At 38.9% G+C, this 19,420-nt stretch overlaps 1 protein-coding gene across 6 annotated transcripts in view; it reads right to left on the reverse strand.

Moving 5' to 3' along the window:
* The window catches only part of EFHC2 (EF-hand domain containing 2), a 272,900-nt gene that overhangs the window by 94,251 nt on the left and 159,229 nt on the right, over nucleotides 1-19,420 (reverse strand). For all 6 annotated transcript variants that reach the window (XM_037001545.2, XM_037001544.2, XM_037001547.2 and 3 more), the window contains exon 11: nucleotides 19,216-19,343. In XM_037001545.2, the coding sequence (XP_036857440.1) occupies nucleotides 19,216-19,343 (128 nt within the window). The remainder of the gene's footprint in view (nucleotides 1-19,215; nucleotides 19,344-19,420) is intronic.

Consider the following 19,420-nt stretch of genomic DNA (forward strand, 5'->3'; position numbering starts at 1 on the left):
GTTCTTCACAATGGTATAAAGGGCATATCAAACTGTGGGCAAAGGGTTTGTTTGTTTATACAGAGGATCAAAGCCTAATTTGGCTACCCAGAAAATGAATTAAGATACCATATGAAGAAGAACTTCCAACATCAATATTCTCTGAAAGAGTCATTCCAGAAGATGATCATCACAAAACTTCAACAAAGATCCTGGCACTGTTGCAGTTGTAGTTGCATTCATCCCACCGGTTCCCTGGACTTGCCATTGGAATGAAGAAGGAGATATCTAAGCTGGCCTGTGCATACAGTAAAACAACAAATTTGACTGGATCTATACTGTTGGAACTCAACCAAGAATTAGAAGAAGTGCAAGTTGCAGTGCTCCAAAATCGTGCAACTATAGACTATCTACTGTTGAAAGAACATATGGAATGTGAACAGTTCCCAGGAATGTGTTGTTTTAATTTGTCTGACTTTTCTCAAAATACTCAAATTTAGTTAGACAATATCCATCATATTATTCATAAGTTTTCACAAATGCCTAGGGTGCCTAACTGGTTTTCTTGGTTTCACTGGATATGGCTGGTAATCGTAGGTCTGCTTTGGTTACGTAGCTGTATTCCTATTATGTTAATGTGTGCACGCAATTTAATTAGTAATTTAAAACCTATACATGCTTATGTTACACTACAAGAAGATATGTCAAGGAAATCATCAATCTTCCCATGTTTTCTTCAGTCTGCTACTTCTATAGCTTCTCTTCTTCCTTCATAATTATAACCCCTAAGTAAAATTCATGCCTCATATCGAAATTACCGAGTATCATAATTCTTCCAAGTGGTAAAGATACCTCAAGACAAATCTGGGCATAGAAGCCACAGGGCATAAATCTGCAAAAAAGTAAAAAGCTATCCTTTTCAAACAACATGGCTTCTCTCTCACTTACCAACTTTACATTTCCCTGTATGGCCCCGGAAGATGACTGGTTAGCCAGAGATGGGTAAGATTCCTCAAGGGAGGAACAACCTAAGACAGGCGCAGTCTCAGGGGGGCCATCAGGTGAGAAATTGGGGATCAACAGAGGTGAGGCTTAGAACCTCACTCCCCCTGTTTTGAGAGAAATTTTCTGCATCTGTCGGTGTTTTGTTACCCTTGTCTAGCTTGGATTAATACTTAGTCTATAGGCACACACCTGATCATCTGCATTTGGCCTCTTACAGCACTAAACTATGTTTTCTACCTTTATCTTGCATCTACCTACCACTTCAGCATTTTATTTAAAATAATAATAATAATAATAAGGGAGAAATGTGGGATTCACATATAAATCAAGTATAAAAATCAAACAAATAATCATAATTGACCTGACTGTTTATAGTTCATGATGAGTGATCAAAACCGAAAGTTTCTGTGATGACTGCCCTTGCACTGTTCACCATGTAAGAACTTATTCACTATGTAAGAACTTGTTCACCATGTAAAAACTTGTTCATTATGCTTCAGAAGATTGGAGACTGTTGAGAATTCGGCTTGGGGTTGATTAATGATTGTGCATTGAGTCCCCTATACAGAATTTTATTGTTGTTAACAACCATATGATCAATAAAGATGAGAGATGCCCTCTCAATAAAAAAAAAAAAGTCCAGTTCAAAGGCACAAGTTTGAATATTTTCTGCTCACACAATTTCTGTATAATATTAAATATTTTCCACGTTGATAGTAATCTAACTAATGAAATCACATAAAGAGAACAGGAAGCAAAACATGCCTTATTGTCCATATTTAAAAGTATTTCTACAAGGTAAATTTAGTAATTTATACTTTAATAAAACAAATTGATAAGGAAAATTAAAGTCCCAGGAAGAGTCAGAAGGAAAATTAGAATCCTGCTACATATCACGACTTATCATGATGCTAGAGCAACAAATTAAAACAGGTGGTACTGGTCTAGGGATAGACAAGTAGACAAATTTAGCAAAAGAGAGAGCATAGATACCAGTTCATCTGGATATGGGACCATGAACTATGTCAGATGTATCAACACAAAACATTGGGAAAAGTACAGACTTACCCAATGCTTGTTGCTGGAACAATTGGCAATTCATATGGTATTCATAATTTCTTGAAGAGGATGCAAAATTCATAAACCATAAAGGAAAAAAGTAGATGCATTCAGTTACCAATTAAAAATTTAAATTTCCATATGGCAGAAGACATTATACAGGAAGTGCAAAGAGAAGCCAAGCCCAGAGAATTTATCAGCAATGTACATAACCAACAGAGGAGTCACATCCAAAATTTATCAAGAACAAAGCAGTAAGACTTAAATCCCAAGAGAAAAATGAGCAATATGTAAAGTATGAAAATACAAATTGGTGCTTCCCTTTGAAGAATAATTTAACAGTCTTTAGCAAAATCAAAGATACTCGCAGCTTACAGCCTAACAATTCTACTTCTAGGCTCTTATTCTAGAGAAACTAGCACATATTCACAGAGAGACATGTACGAGGATATTCCCAGGTAGCCTTCTGCAACAGCAAAATAGCTGTTTATAAGTGTAGGAGACTGAAGAATGACCCCCACGGATATCAACTGTTAATCTGTGGAGCTCGCAAATGTTCCTTTATTGGGAAAAAGAGCCTTTGCAGTTATGACTAATTTATGGATCTTGAACTAGATCTATTATAACTAGATTATTCTGGATTATCTAGGTGGGCCATAATTGCCATTACATGTATCCTTACACAAAAGCAAGAGAGATATTTCTCCTCTCTTTTTCTTACACAGACACACATACATGCACACACAGAGTAGGAGGGGATGATGTGAAGGTAGAGGCAGAGATTGGAATAATGTGGCCAGAAACCAAGAAATGCCAGCAGCCACCAGAAACCGGAGGAAGCAAGGATCAGATTCTGCCATAGAAACTCCAGGGGTAGCATGACCCTGCTGATATCCTGCTTTCAGCCCAGTGATAGTGATTTGGGAATTCTGGCCTCCAAAACTATGAAAGAATAAATTTCTATTGTTCTAAACCACCTAGTTTATGGTAATTTGTTACAGTGATCATAGGCAACTATTATAGTAAGTAAGAAATGGATAAACTATAGTTTATTCATAAAATGGAATACTACAAAACAATGAGAATAAAACTTAATCTAATGTATTGACATGGTAGTATCTCAAAACCATATGTTGACTTAGAACAGCAAGCCACAAAAAGATATATACAGAGTTGTACCGCTGTGTACATTTTTTTAATTAAGGTATCATTGATATACAATCTTATGAAGGTTTCACATGAGCAGCACTGTGGTCACTACATTCACCCATATTATTGAGTCCCCCCTGACACCCCACCAGTCACTGTCCATCAGCGTAGTAAGATGCCACAGAGTCACTACTTGTCTCCTCTGTGCTATACTGTCTTCCCCATGACCCCCACTACACCATGTGTGCCAGTCATAATGCCCCTGAGTCCCCTTCTCCCTCCCTCCCCACCAGCCCTCTCCCACCCCTTCCCTTTGGTAACCTTTAGTCCCTTCTTGGAGTCTGTGAGTCTGCTGGCTCTTCTGTTTCTTCAGTTTTGCTTTGCAGTTATACTCCACAAATGAGGGAAATCATTTGGTACTTGTCTTTCTCCACCTGCCCACTATGTACATTTTTAAGTGCACAAAACAATACTATAAATTGTTAATGATACATATATATGTGGAAAAAATTAAGCATGGGGATTATATAAACATCTTGATCCTGGTAATGGAAAGAGATGTTGAAGGAGGGGTCTTTAGCTGTATATCCACTTCTTATTTACTTTTTAAAAATCAAGGTTAAAAATGTAGAAAAATGTTTGACATTTCTTAATTCAGGGTAGTTGGGATATAGTATGTTTCAGTTTCTGTACATTTTGGTGTATTTAAAAATTCCATAATTTTAATTTCATTTAAGTTTTAAAAGAGAGAATATATCAAATTTGGAGTCACACAGGCTTAGGTCTGAATTCCAGTTCTGCCTTTAATTACCTCTGTGACCTTGGGCTAACTAATGAGTCTGCTCTTAGGGTTATCCTAAGGATGAAATGAGGTTTATGGTGTGTCCAACATAACCTCAAAGACTAATAGCAAAGTATCCCAGGCAGGAAAGATGGAGGCGTATGAGAAAGCCTAGCCCTGCTGGCCAGGAGAATTATATACAGCTCTGTTTTCCAAAAGTTTTTGATTAAACACCCCTTAATAAAAATCTTTTGAGCAGTCACCCTCAATATACACATATTTATCACTTAATAATAATATAGTTATGCTATTTTACTTTTATATATAATAAAATATATGTAGAATAATTGTGAAGGATTAAACAAAGATAAATATAAATCATGGAAAAATAAAAATTAATAATGGAAAAAAGCATTTTCCATTACAATGGAAAATAATGGATAGATCATTTATCCAACCTCTTCCTTTTACAAATAAGGCAGTGAAATCCCAACAGGTAAAGTGATCTGGCCACCATTAGAGGCAGGCAAGTTATTCTAGGAGGCTTCATGAAAAGAGATGCAAAAATTCTAAACAAAATTTTAGCAGATCAAATACAACAATATATAAAAGTGAAAATAACATCATGACAAATGGGGTTTACCCCAGAAATGTAAGGCTTAACATTAGAAAACCAATTCAAGTCACTATAGTAGCAAACCAAAATAGAAAACCAACACAATCATCTCAATAGATGCAGAAAACAGATCTGACCAGATCTAATTCTCAACAGAGTAGGAACAGAAAGGAACTTCCTCAACCTGATAAAAGACATCTACATCTAATGAATATTACATTTAATGTTGAAAGATCAAATGCCTTCCCTTTAATTTCAGGAACAAGAGAGCAACGTTCTATCTCCTGTACTCAACCTTGTATTGGCACTTCTAGCCAGTGCAGTAAAAAAGGAAAAAGAAATTAAAGGACTCAGTTTAGGAATAAAGAAGTAAAACCACCTTTATTGACAGATGGCATGACTGTCAATGTAAAAAACTTGATGGAATAAAAAAGAAAGCTACTAGGATTAATAGGTAAATTTAACAATTGACAGGATATCAGATCAATACACAAATATCAATCCTATTTCTATGTCTTAGCAATATATAATTGGAAACTGAAATCAAAAACAGTACAATTTACAAAAACATCAAAAATATAAAGTGTCCAGGGATAAATCTGCTATTAAATATGCAAGACCTGTGCCTTGAAAACTATAAAGCATTTCTGAGATAAATCCCAAGTAAATGGAGACATATACCAGATTTGAGTCAGAAGAGTCAATACTGTCCACACATTTATCAACAGATTCAAGGCAATCAGAATCAAAATCCCAAGAGGATTTTTATAGAAATTGACAGGCTGATTCCAAAGTTTCAAAGGAAATACAAAGACCACGTATAGACAAAATAACTTTGAAAAAGAACAAAGTTGGAGGACTAACTTGTAACTTAAAAAGATACACTAATCAAGAAAGTGTGGTATTAGTAACAAGATAAGACAAACAGATTAATGGCTCAGAATCGAATCCTGAAATAGGCCCATTCTCAGAGGGACAACTGATTTTCAAAAACAGTTCAAATATAATTCAGTGGCAAAAGGATAGTTTTTTCAACAAATGATGCTGAAAACAACTATATGCAAACAAACAAAACTTCAACTTATACCACACACCACAAACAAAAAATTAACTCAAAGTGGCTCATAGACCTGAATGTAAAACCTAAAACTATGCTTCCAGAAGAAAACAGAAAACTGCTGCGACCTTGCATTAGATAACAATTTCGTAGCTACAATACCAAAAGCATGATCCATAAAAGCAAAAACTGATAAATTTGACTTCATCAGAATTTAAAACTTTTCCTCTTCAAAAGACACTTTAAAAGGAATAAAATCACAAGCCACAAACAGAAAATATTTGTCAATCATATATCTGATAAAGGACTCACATCCAGAATATATAAAGAACTCTCAAAAGTTAGGAACCAGAAGAGCAACAACTCAAGAAAATGGGGAAAAGACTTGAATAGACAGCTCATCAAAGGTTATGAATGGCAAGCTCATGAAAAGATGTTAAAGCATCATTAATCATTAGGAAAATTCAAATCAAAACCACAATAAGATTCTATTAGAATGGCTAAAATTAAACAGACTCACCATACCAAGTGTGGAGGAACTGGAACTCCCAGAGATTCTTGGCAAAAATGGGAAATTCCCACTTTATAGTCCCCATCATTCCAACACTGAAGTCGGAGCTCAGTTTCCCACATTTCCTTAGAAACACGCAGATGATTCATACTCTACCCATCAGGAAAGCTTACACAAGAGTTTGACTTTGAAGAGATTAATAGGAGAAAACCAGCTAGGTGTGAAGCCTGTCTGGTGTCAGTGGGGTCCAGCTTTTCGGGATGGCAAAGGGCACAAGGTTGCCAAAAGGGGTGGTAGCGACGGCTGCAGCAAAACTGAGTTCTTGACAGCAGTGCAAATGGAGCAACAAGTCGTGGGTGGTGCACTCATAACAGAAGCCATTTTCTCATCAGACAAGTTCTACAGCCCAGTTCTGGGCACTGTTTCTAGAATTTAGCCTCAAGCTTGTTTCTCCAGCCCTTCAAAAGATACTGTGAACCACACAGGATCCTTTTAATAAATTCCTTTTCTGCTTAAACAAGCCAGAGAGGATTCTGTTTTTTAAAACTAAGCATTTACCAATACAAACAACACCATCAGGCAGTGACAGAATCAAATCGAAGATCTTGGTCATTTTGATTCCCAGGCCAGCATTTTTTCTATGGCATCACATTATTTATATTTAATGCTTTTAGGAAGGTTCAAAATGCTGTTTCCAAAAATGTATGCTGAGGCCCCCATCTCAAAGATATGCTGTGAACACTGTCAAAGTGTCTATTTGGTTCATGATGAGAGTAGATGTTTGAGTACTTCTGGAATCTATTTTTGAACATATAGATTCACAGACTAGTGGTTTTCTTAAAAGACATAAGACTTACTGTGGGAATTATATGGAATTTATATATAAAGTATGAAAATCATATGTATAAGCACTTTTGCCTTGATGATTTGTTTATGGTTCATGATTGTAGTCAAGACAGAAACAGTAGCCAAGACAGAAAGAGTTTCTGTGTTCGTTCACCATGAGGATCTGTTCATTATCCTTCAGATTGTGAAACTGTTGAGAGTTGAACTTAATTAATGATTGTGCATGGAAACCCCAATATTGTTGTTAACAACCATTTTATCAATAAATATGAGAGATGCCTTCTCGGCACCACTCTTGCGCTGTCACGCCTTGAGTCCCCTGGCTGGTCCTTAAGATCTTCGACGAACAATCGCGTCTCTTCCCTCATCTGTGGGTCAGAGACAGGGAAGAGACCCGACAAGTGGCGCCCGAACAGGGACCTGAAAGATGGTCAAAACTAAGGGCGGAGAACCTCCGCTCGCCGGCACTTGCAATTCTAAGGCGGAGAAAGCTCCAAAGATCATCGATCCGGTAAGATTCCCGGGAAAGCGTACGTAGGGAACAGGATCGAGACATCAGGGACACTAAAATGGGCCGAACAGAAACTAAAGCAACTAAACCAGAGGATTATTTAAAATTACTCCGTGCCCTCCTAAAAACATCAGGAGTGAAAACTTTTAAAAAAGATTTTGCCCAACTCTATAAGTATATTAAAAAACATTGTTATTGACTACCACCACAAGGGACACTTAAACAAGCTGATTGGCATAATGTTTTAAGAGATTTTAAAAAGGCTCACAGGCAGGGAAATGTTATCCCTGTGCCTGTTTGGTCTTTATGTAATTTGATCACTCTCGCCTTGCAGCCTTTGCAAACTCCCCCACTGTCTGAAACTAAGTCAGACACACAAGAGTGCGAGAGAGAACTCTTAGATGATGCTGAAAAATCAAGTATGCGATCTCCATCCCCACATCTACCTACCTCCTCTTCATCCTCCTCTTCCTCTTCTTCAGAGACCGAGAATGAGAGCTCTGTTCGCTCCTCTCATCATAAAAAATCCCCAGTCTCTGTTCCTGCAATGTCTGCCTTCGCGGCAGGAATATGTAAAGCTCAGAGGGAGGGTGATATAGATGCTTATCTGACACCCTTAATAGCACCAGTTAGTTTAATTCCTTTTGGGCCAGGTGAAGATCCTGATTTTCCACAAGGAGGAGTCAAAGCACTTTATACACCTATTCCTTACAAGACGTTAAAAGATTTTAAACAGGCTATTTCTTCATATGGTACTAATTCTCCATATGTTGTGGGTCTCTTGAGGGGGTTAGCAGAACAAGAAAGGATGATTCCTCATGATTGGGATTTGTTAGCTCGTACTTGTCTGGACTCTTCTGAGTTTTTACAATTTAAAACCTGGTGGTATGAGGAAGCAAAAGCACAAGCTTTGAGAAATCAGCATGCCAATCCTCCAATTCTTATAACTGCTGAACAACTAGCAGGACAAAGAGACTGGCTGCAGATAGAGAGACAAGTTAAATATGAAGACATGGCAGTAACACAAGTACGTTTGTGTTGCTTAAAAGCCTGGGAGAAAATACAAGCAGCTGGAAAGCCTGTCTTGCCATTTAGTAAACTTAAACAAGGGCTTAATGAGTCCTATGTTGACTTTGTTGCGAGATTGCAAGATAATTTGAGAAAGACAGTAGCACATCCAGAGTTGAGAGATCTGTTGTTACAGATGCTAACCTATGATAATGCAAATACAGAGTGTCAGAGAGTTCTTAGACCTTTAAAAGCAGCAGGAGCTAGAATGGAAGATTATATCAAAGCCTGTGCTGATATAGGTTCTCCTACATATCAAGCTAATTTACTAGCAACTGCTATGAAAAGAAAGTCAAGGAGAAATACAGGAAATTTAAAGTGTTTTGGTTGTGGCAGACAAGGGCATAAGAAAAAAGACTGCCGATTGCAGAAGAGAACAAAAGAGTCAAATTTTTTAAAAAACTGCCATCTGTTTGCCCAAAATGTAAAAAAGGGAGACATTGGTCTAATGAATGTCATTCAAAATTTGATAAAGATGGTAATCCTATCAGTGAATCTCAGCCTTTAAACCTCCAATCGGGCCAGCCTCTGAGGCCCTAGAAAATAATACAGAGGCATCCTCTCCAAGTGAAAGAACATGGCATGATTTACAAGCTGCAACTAAAGGAAGTGCTGCTGTAGATCTTGCCTCTTCTCAATCTGTATATTTACACCCATCACAAGAAGTTCAATTACTTAGTACAGGAATTTTTGGTCCTTTACCAGCCAATTCTGTAAGATTACTTTTAGGCCGTAGTAACTAGACTCTAAAAGGATTAATAGTAAGACCTAGAGTTATTGATCAAGATTATATGGGTGAGATTAAAATAATGGTATCATCTGATAAGAAATTATATATACCTCAAAGAGAAAGAATTGCTCAATTACTTTTACTTCCCTATCTCCCACCTTCAACAACACCTTATGAGAGAGGACAAGGTAGATTGGGAAGTACAGATAAACAAATATGGCTTAATACAAAAATTACATCTGATAGACCTCAATGCTAGATCAGTATTCAAGGCAAGTCTTTTACAAGATTGTTGGATACAAGAGCTGATGTATCTGTAATTGCTCTTAAATATTAGCCAAAAAATTAGCCCAAACAAGAGAAGCATATTCAAGTTTCAGGTATTGGTACAGCTTCTCAAGTATGGCAAAGTTCAGCTACCTTGCATTGTCTCGGTCCTGAAAAAAAATTAGCTTTGTTAAAACCTTTAATTGTTGATGTAGCAATTAATCTCTGGGGATGAGATTTAATGCAACAATGGCATACTACATTGTCTTTTAATGAGCCTTCATCAGTTCAGTCTTTTTCTTAAGGGTCATTGATAAACGGCTGCCAGCTCCTATACCATTACAGTAGACCACTCAGACGCCTGTTTGGGTAGATCAATGGTCCCTCAATAAAAAAAATTAGCAGCCCTACACACATTAGTTCAAGAACAACTTCAGTTAGATAAGTTAGAATTTTCCACGAGTCCATGGAATTCTCCTGTATTTGTTATAAAAAAGAAATCAAGAAATTGGAGACTTTTACAAGATTTAAGACAAATTAATGCAGTTCTTAAACCTATGAGACTTTGCAACGAGGCCTCCCTTCTCCAACTATGGTTCCAAAAGACTGGAACATGGCTATAATTGATCTTAAAGATTGTTTTTTTACAATTCCTTTAGCTATAATGGACAGGGAAAAGTTTGCTTTTACTGTCCCTTCTTTAAATTTGCAGGCACCTTCAGAAAGATTCCAATGGAAATACTTCCTCAAGGAATGTTAAATAGGCCTACAATTTGTCAAAATTATGTGCATAGAGCTCTTCAGCCTATACGTGAAAAATGGTCTTCAGCTTATATCATTCATTATATGGATGATATTCTCATAGCCCTGCCTAAGCATTTATCTCTTACCAATATTCTCAATGAGACTGAAACTGAGTTAAAACAATGGGGATTACAAATAGCGCCAGATAAAATACAGATACAATACCCAATGAATTATTTGGGAAATAAAATTCAAGAAAATTCAATAATTCCTCAGAAAATTCAAATTAGGAGAGATCATCTTAAAACTTTAAATGATTTTCAAAAGCTCTTAAGAGATATTAATTAGATCTGACCATTATTAGGAATTCCTACTTATAAATTACATCTTTTTAATATTTTAAAAAGACCCTCAGATCTTAATAGTCCTAGAGACTTAACCTCAAAAGCTGAGGAAGAACTCAAGTGGATAGAACAACACATTCAAAAAGCTCAATTATCAAAAATTGACTTACACAAACTCTTACTTTAATTAATCTACTTTACTCCTCATTCTCCTACAAGATTGCTCTGTCAATGTGATGATTAGTTAGAATAGATATTTTTGCAGTATCAAATTAAACCCTCCTTACAACCTTACATTGACAAAGTAGCCTCCATTATCCTTAAAGGATGCCAGAGACTAAGACAGATGATTGGTCAAGACCCTCACTCCATTATTGTTCCTTTATCTAAACAAAATATTATGCAAGTATTTCAAGAAAATACTCATTGGCAAATTGCACTTTCAGATTATTTAGGAAATATTGACTGTCATTACAGTCAAGAATAAGTTATTTTCATTTTTTCAGTGCCATCAATAGATCCTTCCTCATAAAACTTCTCCTAACCCATTATTAAATACTGTTACCTGTTTTACAGATGGTACAAAATCTTTTAAAGCAGCCTACATAACTTGTTCTGGTTTGTCAAAAACTTTTCAAACATCTCTTACTTCTGCACAACAAAATGAGTTATATGCTGTGTTGCAAGCTTTGCAAGATTTCCCAGGTCCTGTCAATATTGTTACTGACTCTGCTTATGCTGCCTTTTCTGTTCCTCTATTAGAAACTGCAACATTGGGCACCGTACAATCTCCTATCAACATTTTATTTTCTCAATTACAGGTGTGTATCCGTCAACGTCTACATCCCTTCCTCATTACTCATATACGATCACATTCTAATTTACCAAGTCCTTTATCATATTATAACAATAAAGTAGACAAGCTTGTTTCTTTAGTTACTTACTCACCAGCTCAACGATATCACGACCTGACTCATGCTCCTAAAGGTCATATCAAAGTGTGAGGCAAAGAGTTTGTGTCATTACAGAAGATCAACGCTTGATTTAGCTACCCAGAAAAAGAATTAAGATACGATATGAAGAAGAACTTCCAATATCAACATCCTCAGAAAGAGCTGCTCCAGAGGATAGCCACCAACAAACTTCATCACTGGAATAAAGCTTCCTGGATAGTGAAGTTTCAACTTCTAATTTTGGTGATAACATTCATACATACACACACTGCACAAGCTTGCACTATTACAGCTAGTGTGAGCAGTCCTCCATATTTAGGCCCAGGAGTAGTCCTTCAGTGTGTATCCACCTGCTCTACTCCTGTAAGTCCTATAGTATAGAAAAAAGATAGTGAAGAGATATATAGACAAAAGTATGGAGGAAAGCTTAGATGGAATAATGCAACTGATCAGTCTAAAAGAGATAATACTCGCTATGATATTTATAAAACAGCTTTGACCAGAAATGATATTGGCAATTATTCTTGTGAGAAATATCAAAAAAGATCTCCTGATATATTATATAAAAGTAGCTATGTCTACTTAGACATATCACTCTCTCCAGAGCGAGAATTTTCTTCACCTAATATGTGGCTACAACTTGCAAGTCAAAGACTGAACAAGTCATCTTTTTGTGTAGCAGGAGATTCCTCTATTAGTAGATTATTAAAGAAAAATTTAATAAGTATAGGACTCCCTTTTTCTGTTTTCACTAATATTTCAGGGATAAACATTACTCACTCTCCTAAAATTCTTACTCGTGAAGTTCAATTGAACTTACCTGTCAGTACTACTATAGTTTCTGAATGTATATGCATTAATTGCACTCATATTCCTTCTTACTGTAATTCTACTATTCGTGTAAAATGGCCTTTTAGATAAAGACTTCCAAATGGCTGAGTATTTTTATGCAATAACAAAACATATCAAGCCTTTTCTTCACATTATCAAAGTGTTTGTAGAGTAGGACGTATTCTTCCTGCTCTTATAGACCATCCTGGATATAAGCACAGACAGATTTCTCGAGCGCTGCCACCTGATTGTGATGACAACTTGAAGTTGTTGAATCCTGTTGCTGTAGCTGTCGCTGCTGCATTCATCTTACCAGTTCCAGGACTCGTAGGAATGCAGAATGAAATATCCAAGATGGCCTGTGCATACAGTAAAACAACAAATCTGACTGCTTCTGTTTTATCTGAACTCAACCAAGAACTGGGAGAAGTACGAGTTGCAGTACTTCAAGACTGAGCTACAATAGACTATCTATTGTTAAAAGAACATATGAGATGTGAACAGTTTCCAGGCATGTGTTGTTTTAATCTGACTTTTCTCAAACTATTCACAATCAAATAGACAATATTCATCATATTATTGATAAGTTTTCTCAAATGCCTGAATTACCTAAATAGTTCTTTTAGTTTTACTGGATATGGCCAGTAATTGTAGGCCTGTTTCTTTTGTGTATTTGCCTTCCAGTCTTGATAGCCTGGATGCGTCATATAGTCACCAGTTTGTTGAAACCAATGCATGCTTATGCTACTTTCCTAGAAGTGATGTCTAAAAAATGATTGTTCTTTGTTTGCATTGTTACTCATGAAAGTCCATGCACTAAATCTTTGTATTTTGTGATTTCTATGATTAAGGCTGGACATAAGAGTGAGAGTATGAAAACAAACATCAGTCTACTCCTAATGCCTCCTTTTTCCACACGTTCTCTCCCTGTGTGGCCCCAGGAGATGGCTAGTTAGCCAGAGACGAGTAAGATTCCTCATGGGAGGAACAACCTAAGACAGGCACAGTCATAAAAAGTCAACAGGTGAGGAGGTGGGGGCCAACTGAGGTGAGGCTTAGAACCTCGTCCCCCCATTTACATGAGGCATTCTCTGCTGCTTTTGTCCGGCTAAATTGATATTTAAAAAATTAAGAACAGATCTTTCGCTTGAGTTACAACAATCATTATCTTGAAGCCTTTTAAAAACAAAAAGGGGGAAATGTGGGAATTATATGGAATTTATATATAAAGTATGAAAATCATATGTATAAGCACTTTGCCTTGATGGTTTATGGTTCATGATTGTAGTCAAGACAGAAACAGTAGCCAAGACAGAAAGAGTTTCTGTGTTCGTTCACCATGAGGATCTGTTCATTATCCTTCAGATTGTGAAACTGTTGAGAGTTGAACTTAATTAATGATTGTGCATGGAAACCCCAATATTGTTGTTAACAACCATTTTATCAATAAATATGAGAGATGCCTTCTCGGCACCACTCTTGCGCTGTCACGCCTTGAGTCCCCTGGCTGGTCCTTAAGATCTTCGACGAACAATCGAGTCTCTTCCCTCATCTGCGGGTCAGAGACAGGGAAGAGACCCGACACTTACAATAAGAACACCAAGAACAAGGCACACAGAGTTGTTCAAATAAAGACAGAGCAAAGCCACATAAAAGGAGAGATAACTGTCTGAGATAAATCAGGATGGGATCATTACAATGTTCTAAGTGCTAGATTTATAATCTTATTCCTTGAAGTAAAGCACAGTAATGGGGTGGATTATATCAATGTTTCCCAACTTTGGTCCACCAATGATGATGTTTATTTTCCACCTTCCAAATTTTTTAAGAGTTTCTGCCAACCTCATTTATTAAAGAGTGTTTTCCATGACCTCATCATGGGTAAATACATAACTTATTGAAATATCAAAAACAGGAAATAGATTTCTACTACTCTTTTCAGTGACACAAGCTGCAACTTTTGGGATAAAGGGTTTTCACTTTCTAGTGTCTGCTATGCACTGCTGTGTGCTACAATAAGAAGTTTACATACATTATCAGATTTATTCATCACAACAGCTCCATGGAGCAGGTATTAGTCGGTTTTATAGAGGAAAACACTGCTCAGCAACTTACTCAAGGCCACCAAGCTGACATATGGCAGGTTGGAGATTTGGATTCAGGACTGCAAGTCTCAGACTGGGACTCTTTCAGGAAGAAATTTTATTTTTACAAGAGAGAAGATGTTCTCGAGGCTCTAAATCTTAGAAGGGATCTATTATGTGGATGTTCATAAGGAATCTCCTGACTTTGCAACTGATGATGGGGGTCTGAAGAAAAGCTGTGTAATCATTCATTCTGCTCATTGAGACCTGAGACACTGGGGATGGGAGGTATCTGGGAAAGACACAGGGTGAACCGGACATGGATCATGTCCTTGGAGAGCTCTGCCTAGGTGGGGAGAAGAGGCGAACACACAGAGAACACTGCCCAGGGTGGGTGTCACCTCCGAGAGGCAGCTCAGGCTGAACAAGGTGGCTGAAGGGAAGAACTGACCATGGTTTCCCAGGCATGGGGCCCTCACTGCCGCTGCCGCTGCCTGTGGTTCAGAGTGCAGGGCCCACATGGAGTAGCTCACCCTGCCCATGTTCCCAACTATGCGGAACACTAGCCCTGCCCAGCCCATCAGAGATCTGAGGTTCCGGAAGGGGCTCTCTTTACTCCCTTGGATAACTGCCAGCAGCTCTCATGGGCCAATCTGAAAGACCATGAGAAAGGCATCCTAGAGGTGTCAGTCTGGCCTAGAGGCCGAGCTAGTGATGCCCATAAGGCAGAAGAGAAACATTTCGTCCCTAAACTGCCTCCCGTTTCCACCAGTCCCTATATTCCTTTAGGTCAGTTTTGAAGCAAGTATCTCAAAAAGGCCCAGGCATTAAGCCACTCATCCATTATCAACCGAGGTGCCTTCTGCAGAGCTGTTCTGGCACCCGCCCTCAAGGTTTCCCTCAGAAGAGTGCAGATCTCTGAGAAGAAGGGAAATGCCTGGGACTTGGACCACTGCCCAGAGCAGCAGGGCTAGGCTCTGAGTCCACAGGTACACACTGAGAGTGCCAAGTATGGAAGCAGGGGTGAGTCAGAGCCATGGAGGTGAAGCCCAGAGGCCTATGCCACAATCTTGCCTCTGCCTGCCTACTCTACTATTTCAGCACAAATGAAAAGGGAACATTTTACAAGCACTATTTATAAATTTACTCTTAAAATGTAGGAAGGAAACTTAGCAACCATTATATAGGCAAAGGAGTGAGGTACAGGTAGGTGAAGTGAGTTGCCCAAGTCAATTGGCTAATGAGGGTTGGGCCTTGTGTTCCCTGCCTCCCCTACAGTCAGAAACAGACTGCCCTTCCCAGTGCACAGCCGTCAATTTATTTGTTTGCTGCAAACTTTAGACTGAATGTTCTGAGAAATAGGGCCATTCATTAAGTTATTCAACAAACATCTATTGTACTTAGCAGGAGCCAATTGTGGAAGCAGGGAAATAAACAAGTTAACAGGGGCTACCGGTGGATAGTAGTAAGCACTTGATGAACAGTGACTAGAAGTGACTAGAAGAACTATAAAAGTGTTCTTCCAGTGGAAAGAGAATAAAGGGAGAGGGGTAGGCAAGGGTCAGACCATGAGAAACCTCACATGAAACACTGAAAGGCTGGGATTTGCCCTGGACACATGAAGATCTGAAGCAGGGATTAGAGCAGAGGAATGACATCTCGGATTTTAGGAAGATCACTCTGGCAAAACTTAGGAGGATGAGAGGTAAGAAAAGGAATCTGTTATGCAGCTCTCAAGAGAGTCCAAGCGAACAGTGTTGAAAAGCTGAGCTGCATCAGAGAAGCTGGGGATGAAGAGAGGTAGTTTAAGATGTGCAATTTCAAGGGATGGGTGGGAGATGTTAAGACAGAGGAGAGGAGAAAGACCAGGCAGACCCGGCCCAGGCCCTGGGGACAAGTATGGTGGCCTTTACTAAGACACAGTCCCCAGCTACAACTTTATGGGAGAAGAAAGTGAGGTCATTTTAGGGAAAATTATTTTGGGATGCCTAAGGGACATCCAAGGGTGAGCTGTCCCAGAGGCACTCATGTTTCCAGACCTGTAGTTCAGAAGAAAGGTCTGAGCTTGAGAAACTAGTATGGAGAAATTAGCCCTCAGGTGATACTAAAATGGTGAGGCCTGGGTGACATGTAGTCACTCAACAAATATGTGTTAACCTCCTACTTATCTGCCAGGCACTGTGAAAAGTGAAAAGGCTAAGGCAGAAAATAAAAACAAGAAGGTCCCTGCCCTGAGAAGGTATGTTCTCATGAGAAGAGCCAGAAAATGCACACATACATGCATGCATAAATAAAAGAGAGAAAAATATTAGCTAGTGAAAGTGCCAAGTAGACAATTAAACTAGGGTGTGGTGTAAAAGAAACTGGCTAAGCAGTTCCTTGGTCTTTGCTCAGGAAAGGGTGTGAGGAGCAAAAGAGAGGGTTGAAGACCATGAGCTAGGGACCCACAGTGGTGGGCCAAGAATAGAAGCCTCAGTGCCTAACACCAGGCATGCCACATGGACTGAGATATCCAGACTCCTGGTCTCCACTCTCATCACCTCCAAACGAGAACCTCCACGAATTCTACAATCATTGTTCCATTTAGGAACTAAGTATGTACTGAGCCCAGTGCTGGGTGCCGGGGATAGGACAGTGAACAGGACTGTCAAGGTCTCTGCCCCTTGGGAAGCTCACGGGAAAAGTCACATAAGCAGGCACACACACACCACATACAGTTATCTAAATAAAGTAACTGCAAGTTGTGCTAAGGGCTGGACAAAATAGAAACAAGGGGCTGAGAACACCAGTGAGTGATCTACTTTAGGTAGGACAGTCAGAAAGGAAGCCCCTCTGAGGCAGCACCGTGGAAGAGGTGTCCTAGAGTTTGCCATGGGAAGGACAGTGGTGTGGGCATTCCAAGCACAGGGAACTATGTACGCTTATGTTTGGAGGTGGGAAAGAGCCTGACGTGTTTGGGAAACTGAGAGACAGACAGCACAGCTAGAGGACAGTGCTGGAGAAAAAGAAGTGATGACACTAGAAATACAGACTCGCATCACTCAGGGCCCTGTGGCTGCAGGAAAATGTCTAGACCTTATTTTAAGGATAATGGCCAGTCATGGAAGAGTTTTTCAAGCCAGGCATGACCTATTTCACCTTAAGGAATTTCTGGCCAGGAGAGGGCCTACGATCTGGAGCAGTTCTTTCTGAGCACGCGGCAACTTGAGGCCCTCCTCTACTCTCACAATGCGGTGGTCCTTTATTCCACTGCAATTAGGGTCTGGACTCCAGTTGAAGAGCAGCTTTTCCTCCATGGATCTCACGCCTGGCCCAAGCCCTTCCTGAAAAGTCCTACAAACTCAGTAAAGTGTTTGCAGTAGACTTTGCTAGAGTATTGGGAGAATGAATACTTCTGTAAAAGGGCACACAATAATAAAATGAAACCACTCCCTCATTGCTGATGGAAATGTGTTTTCTTTTCCACTGCTTTCCATTAGTCCCAGGTCTGAGCCATTGATTTTGCTCTCCACTCTGTCTCTGTTTATTTGCCAAAAGGCCATGAACATGTGTATTACTATGGACAATAACAAAGAACTATAAATTCTTACTGATCCCAGAAGGTTGGGGATTCTGAACAATAAAAAAAATTTCCTCTGAGTGCTTCTCTCAAAAGAATATTTAAGAGACGCCAAAGAGCTTTGTTAAAACAACAAATGGATTTTTAGGACACTCTGGACCTAATGGTGGCTTCTGGTCACCAGGTATTGATGCAAAAAGATGACTTCAGATACAAAGTCAGAAAGACCTCCACACCACCCTCTCCTGGGCTCACTTCCTCATTGCTCCGACCACATCTTGACTGCAGTGAAGAGGACTTTCCTATACTGCTTTCAGCCACTATTGTTTTCAGGAGCAAGAATTCTCAGTCTAAAGGAAAAGTCCCCTCTGTCCTCCAAGCATGATTTAATTTACATTCTCCTGAATGCTCCATTCACTTTGTTTTCAGGCTAAGAAGTCTTACAACTGTACTAGACCCTGAATGTGAATTTCCTTGTGTTTCCACTGTTTGGAAATTTGCCTAGGTCAGCCATTGGACAGTCCCAGCATTCAGCTTTACTTTAGAGAAAATCTGTATTGTTCGTGAGTTTTTATACTATTTCTAACTTCTGTCATATATTTTTTCCCTTAATTTCCGTATTTTTCTGTCTTTCAAAATGTGCGGGTGTATGTGAGCATAAATACACACAGATGTCCACATACCACCTCTTCTCTGATAACCAGTAAAGTTTTCACTAACTTTTCCAACTGGATCACATTCCTGGGGAGATGACCCCCCCTTTGTTCCCCAGATTTCAGAGGGGTGCTCATAACTATACTTATTTTTGGCCTTTCTCACTCAGATGCACCCTTCCGGGCAGTCCCCTAATCCTTCAACACCATGAATCACAGGGCAGTGTGATGGCATGAGTTCTGTGCTTTTGTCTCTCTGTTCTTGCCTATGTATATATCAACTCCTTTTATATGCAAATGTATAAAGTATACTAAAGGTGAGCAAAAGTTCACCACAAAAGTTAAGAAATGCTAACTCCTAATAAAAAGTACTCAGCAAATTAATTAGGAAGCACTAAACAAACTGTTTTTTGCTCTTTGGACATCTTGGGGGGAAAGCAGATGGCTGCTTAGCAGAACATGGCTTACCTGAACGTATTATAATCCACCATCTTTGTGTGCCTATAGTCAGCAGCTACAAACAGCTTCTTGAGCTCTCTGGACTTGGGTTCTTCTTTGAGCTTTTGTAGGGCAAGTTTGATGCTGCTCTTAGGAAACTGGAAGAGAAAGAAGGAAGGAAAGATACTTAAACATGCCTGAGACACAGGAGCCCCATCTTCCTGGTGGCTAGCAA

The sequence above is a fragment of the Manis javanica genome, chromosome X (assembly GCF_040802235.1).
Source record: "Manis javanica isolate MJ-LG chromosome X, MJ_LKY, whole genome shotgun sequence".
NCBI lineage: Eukaryota > Metazoa > Chordata > Mammalia > Pholidota > Manidae > Manis > Manis javanica.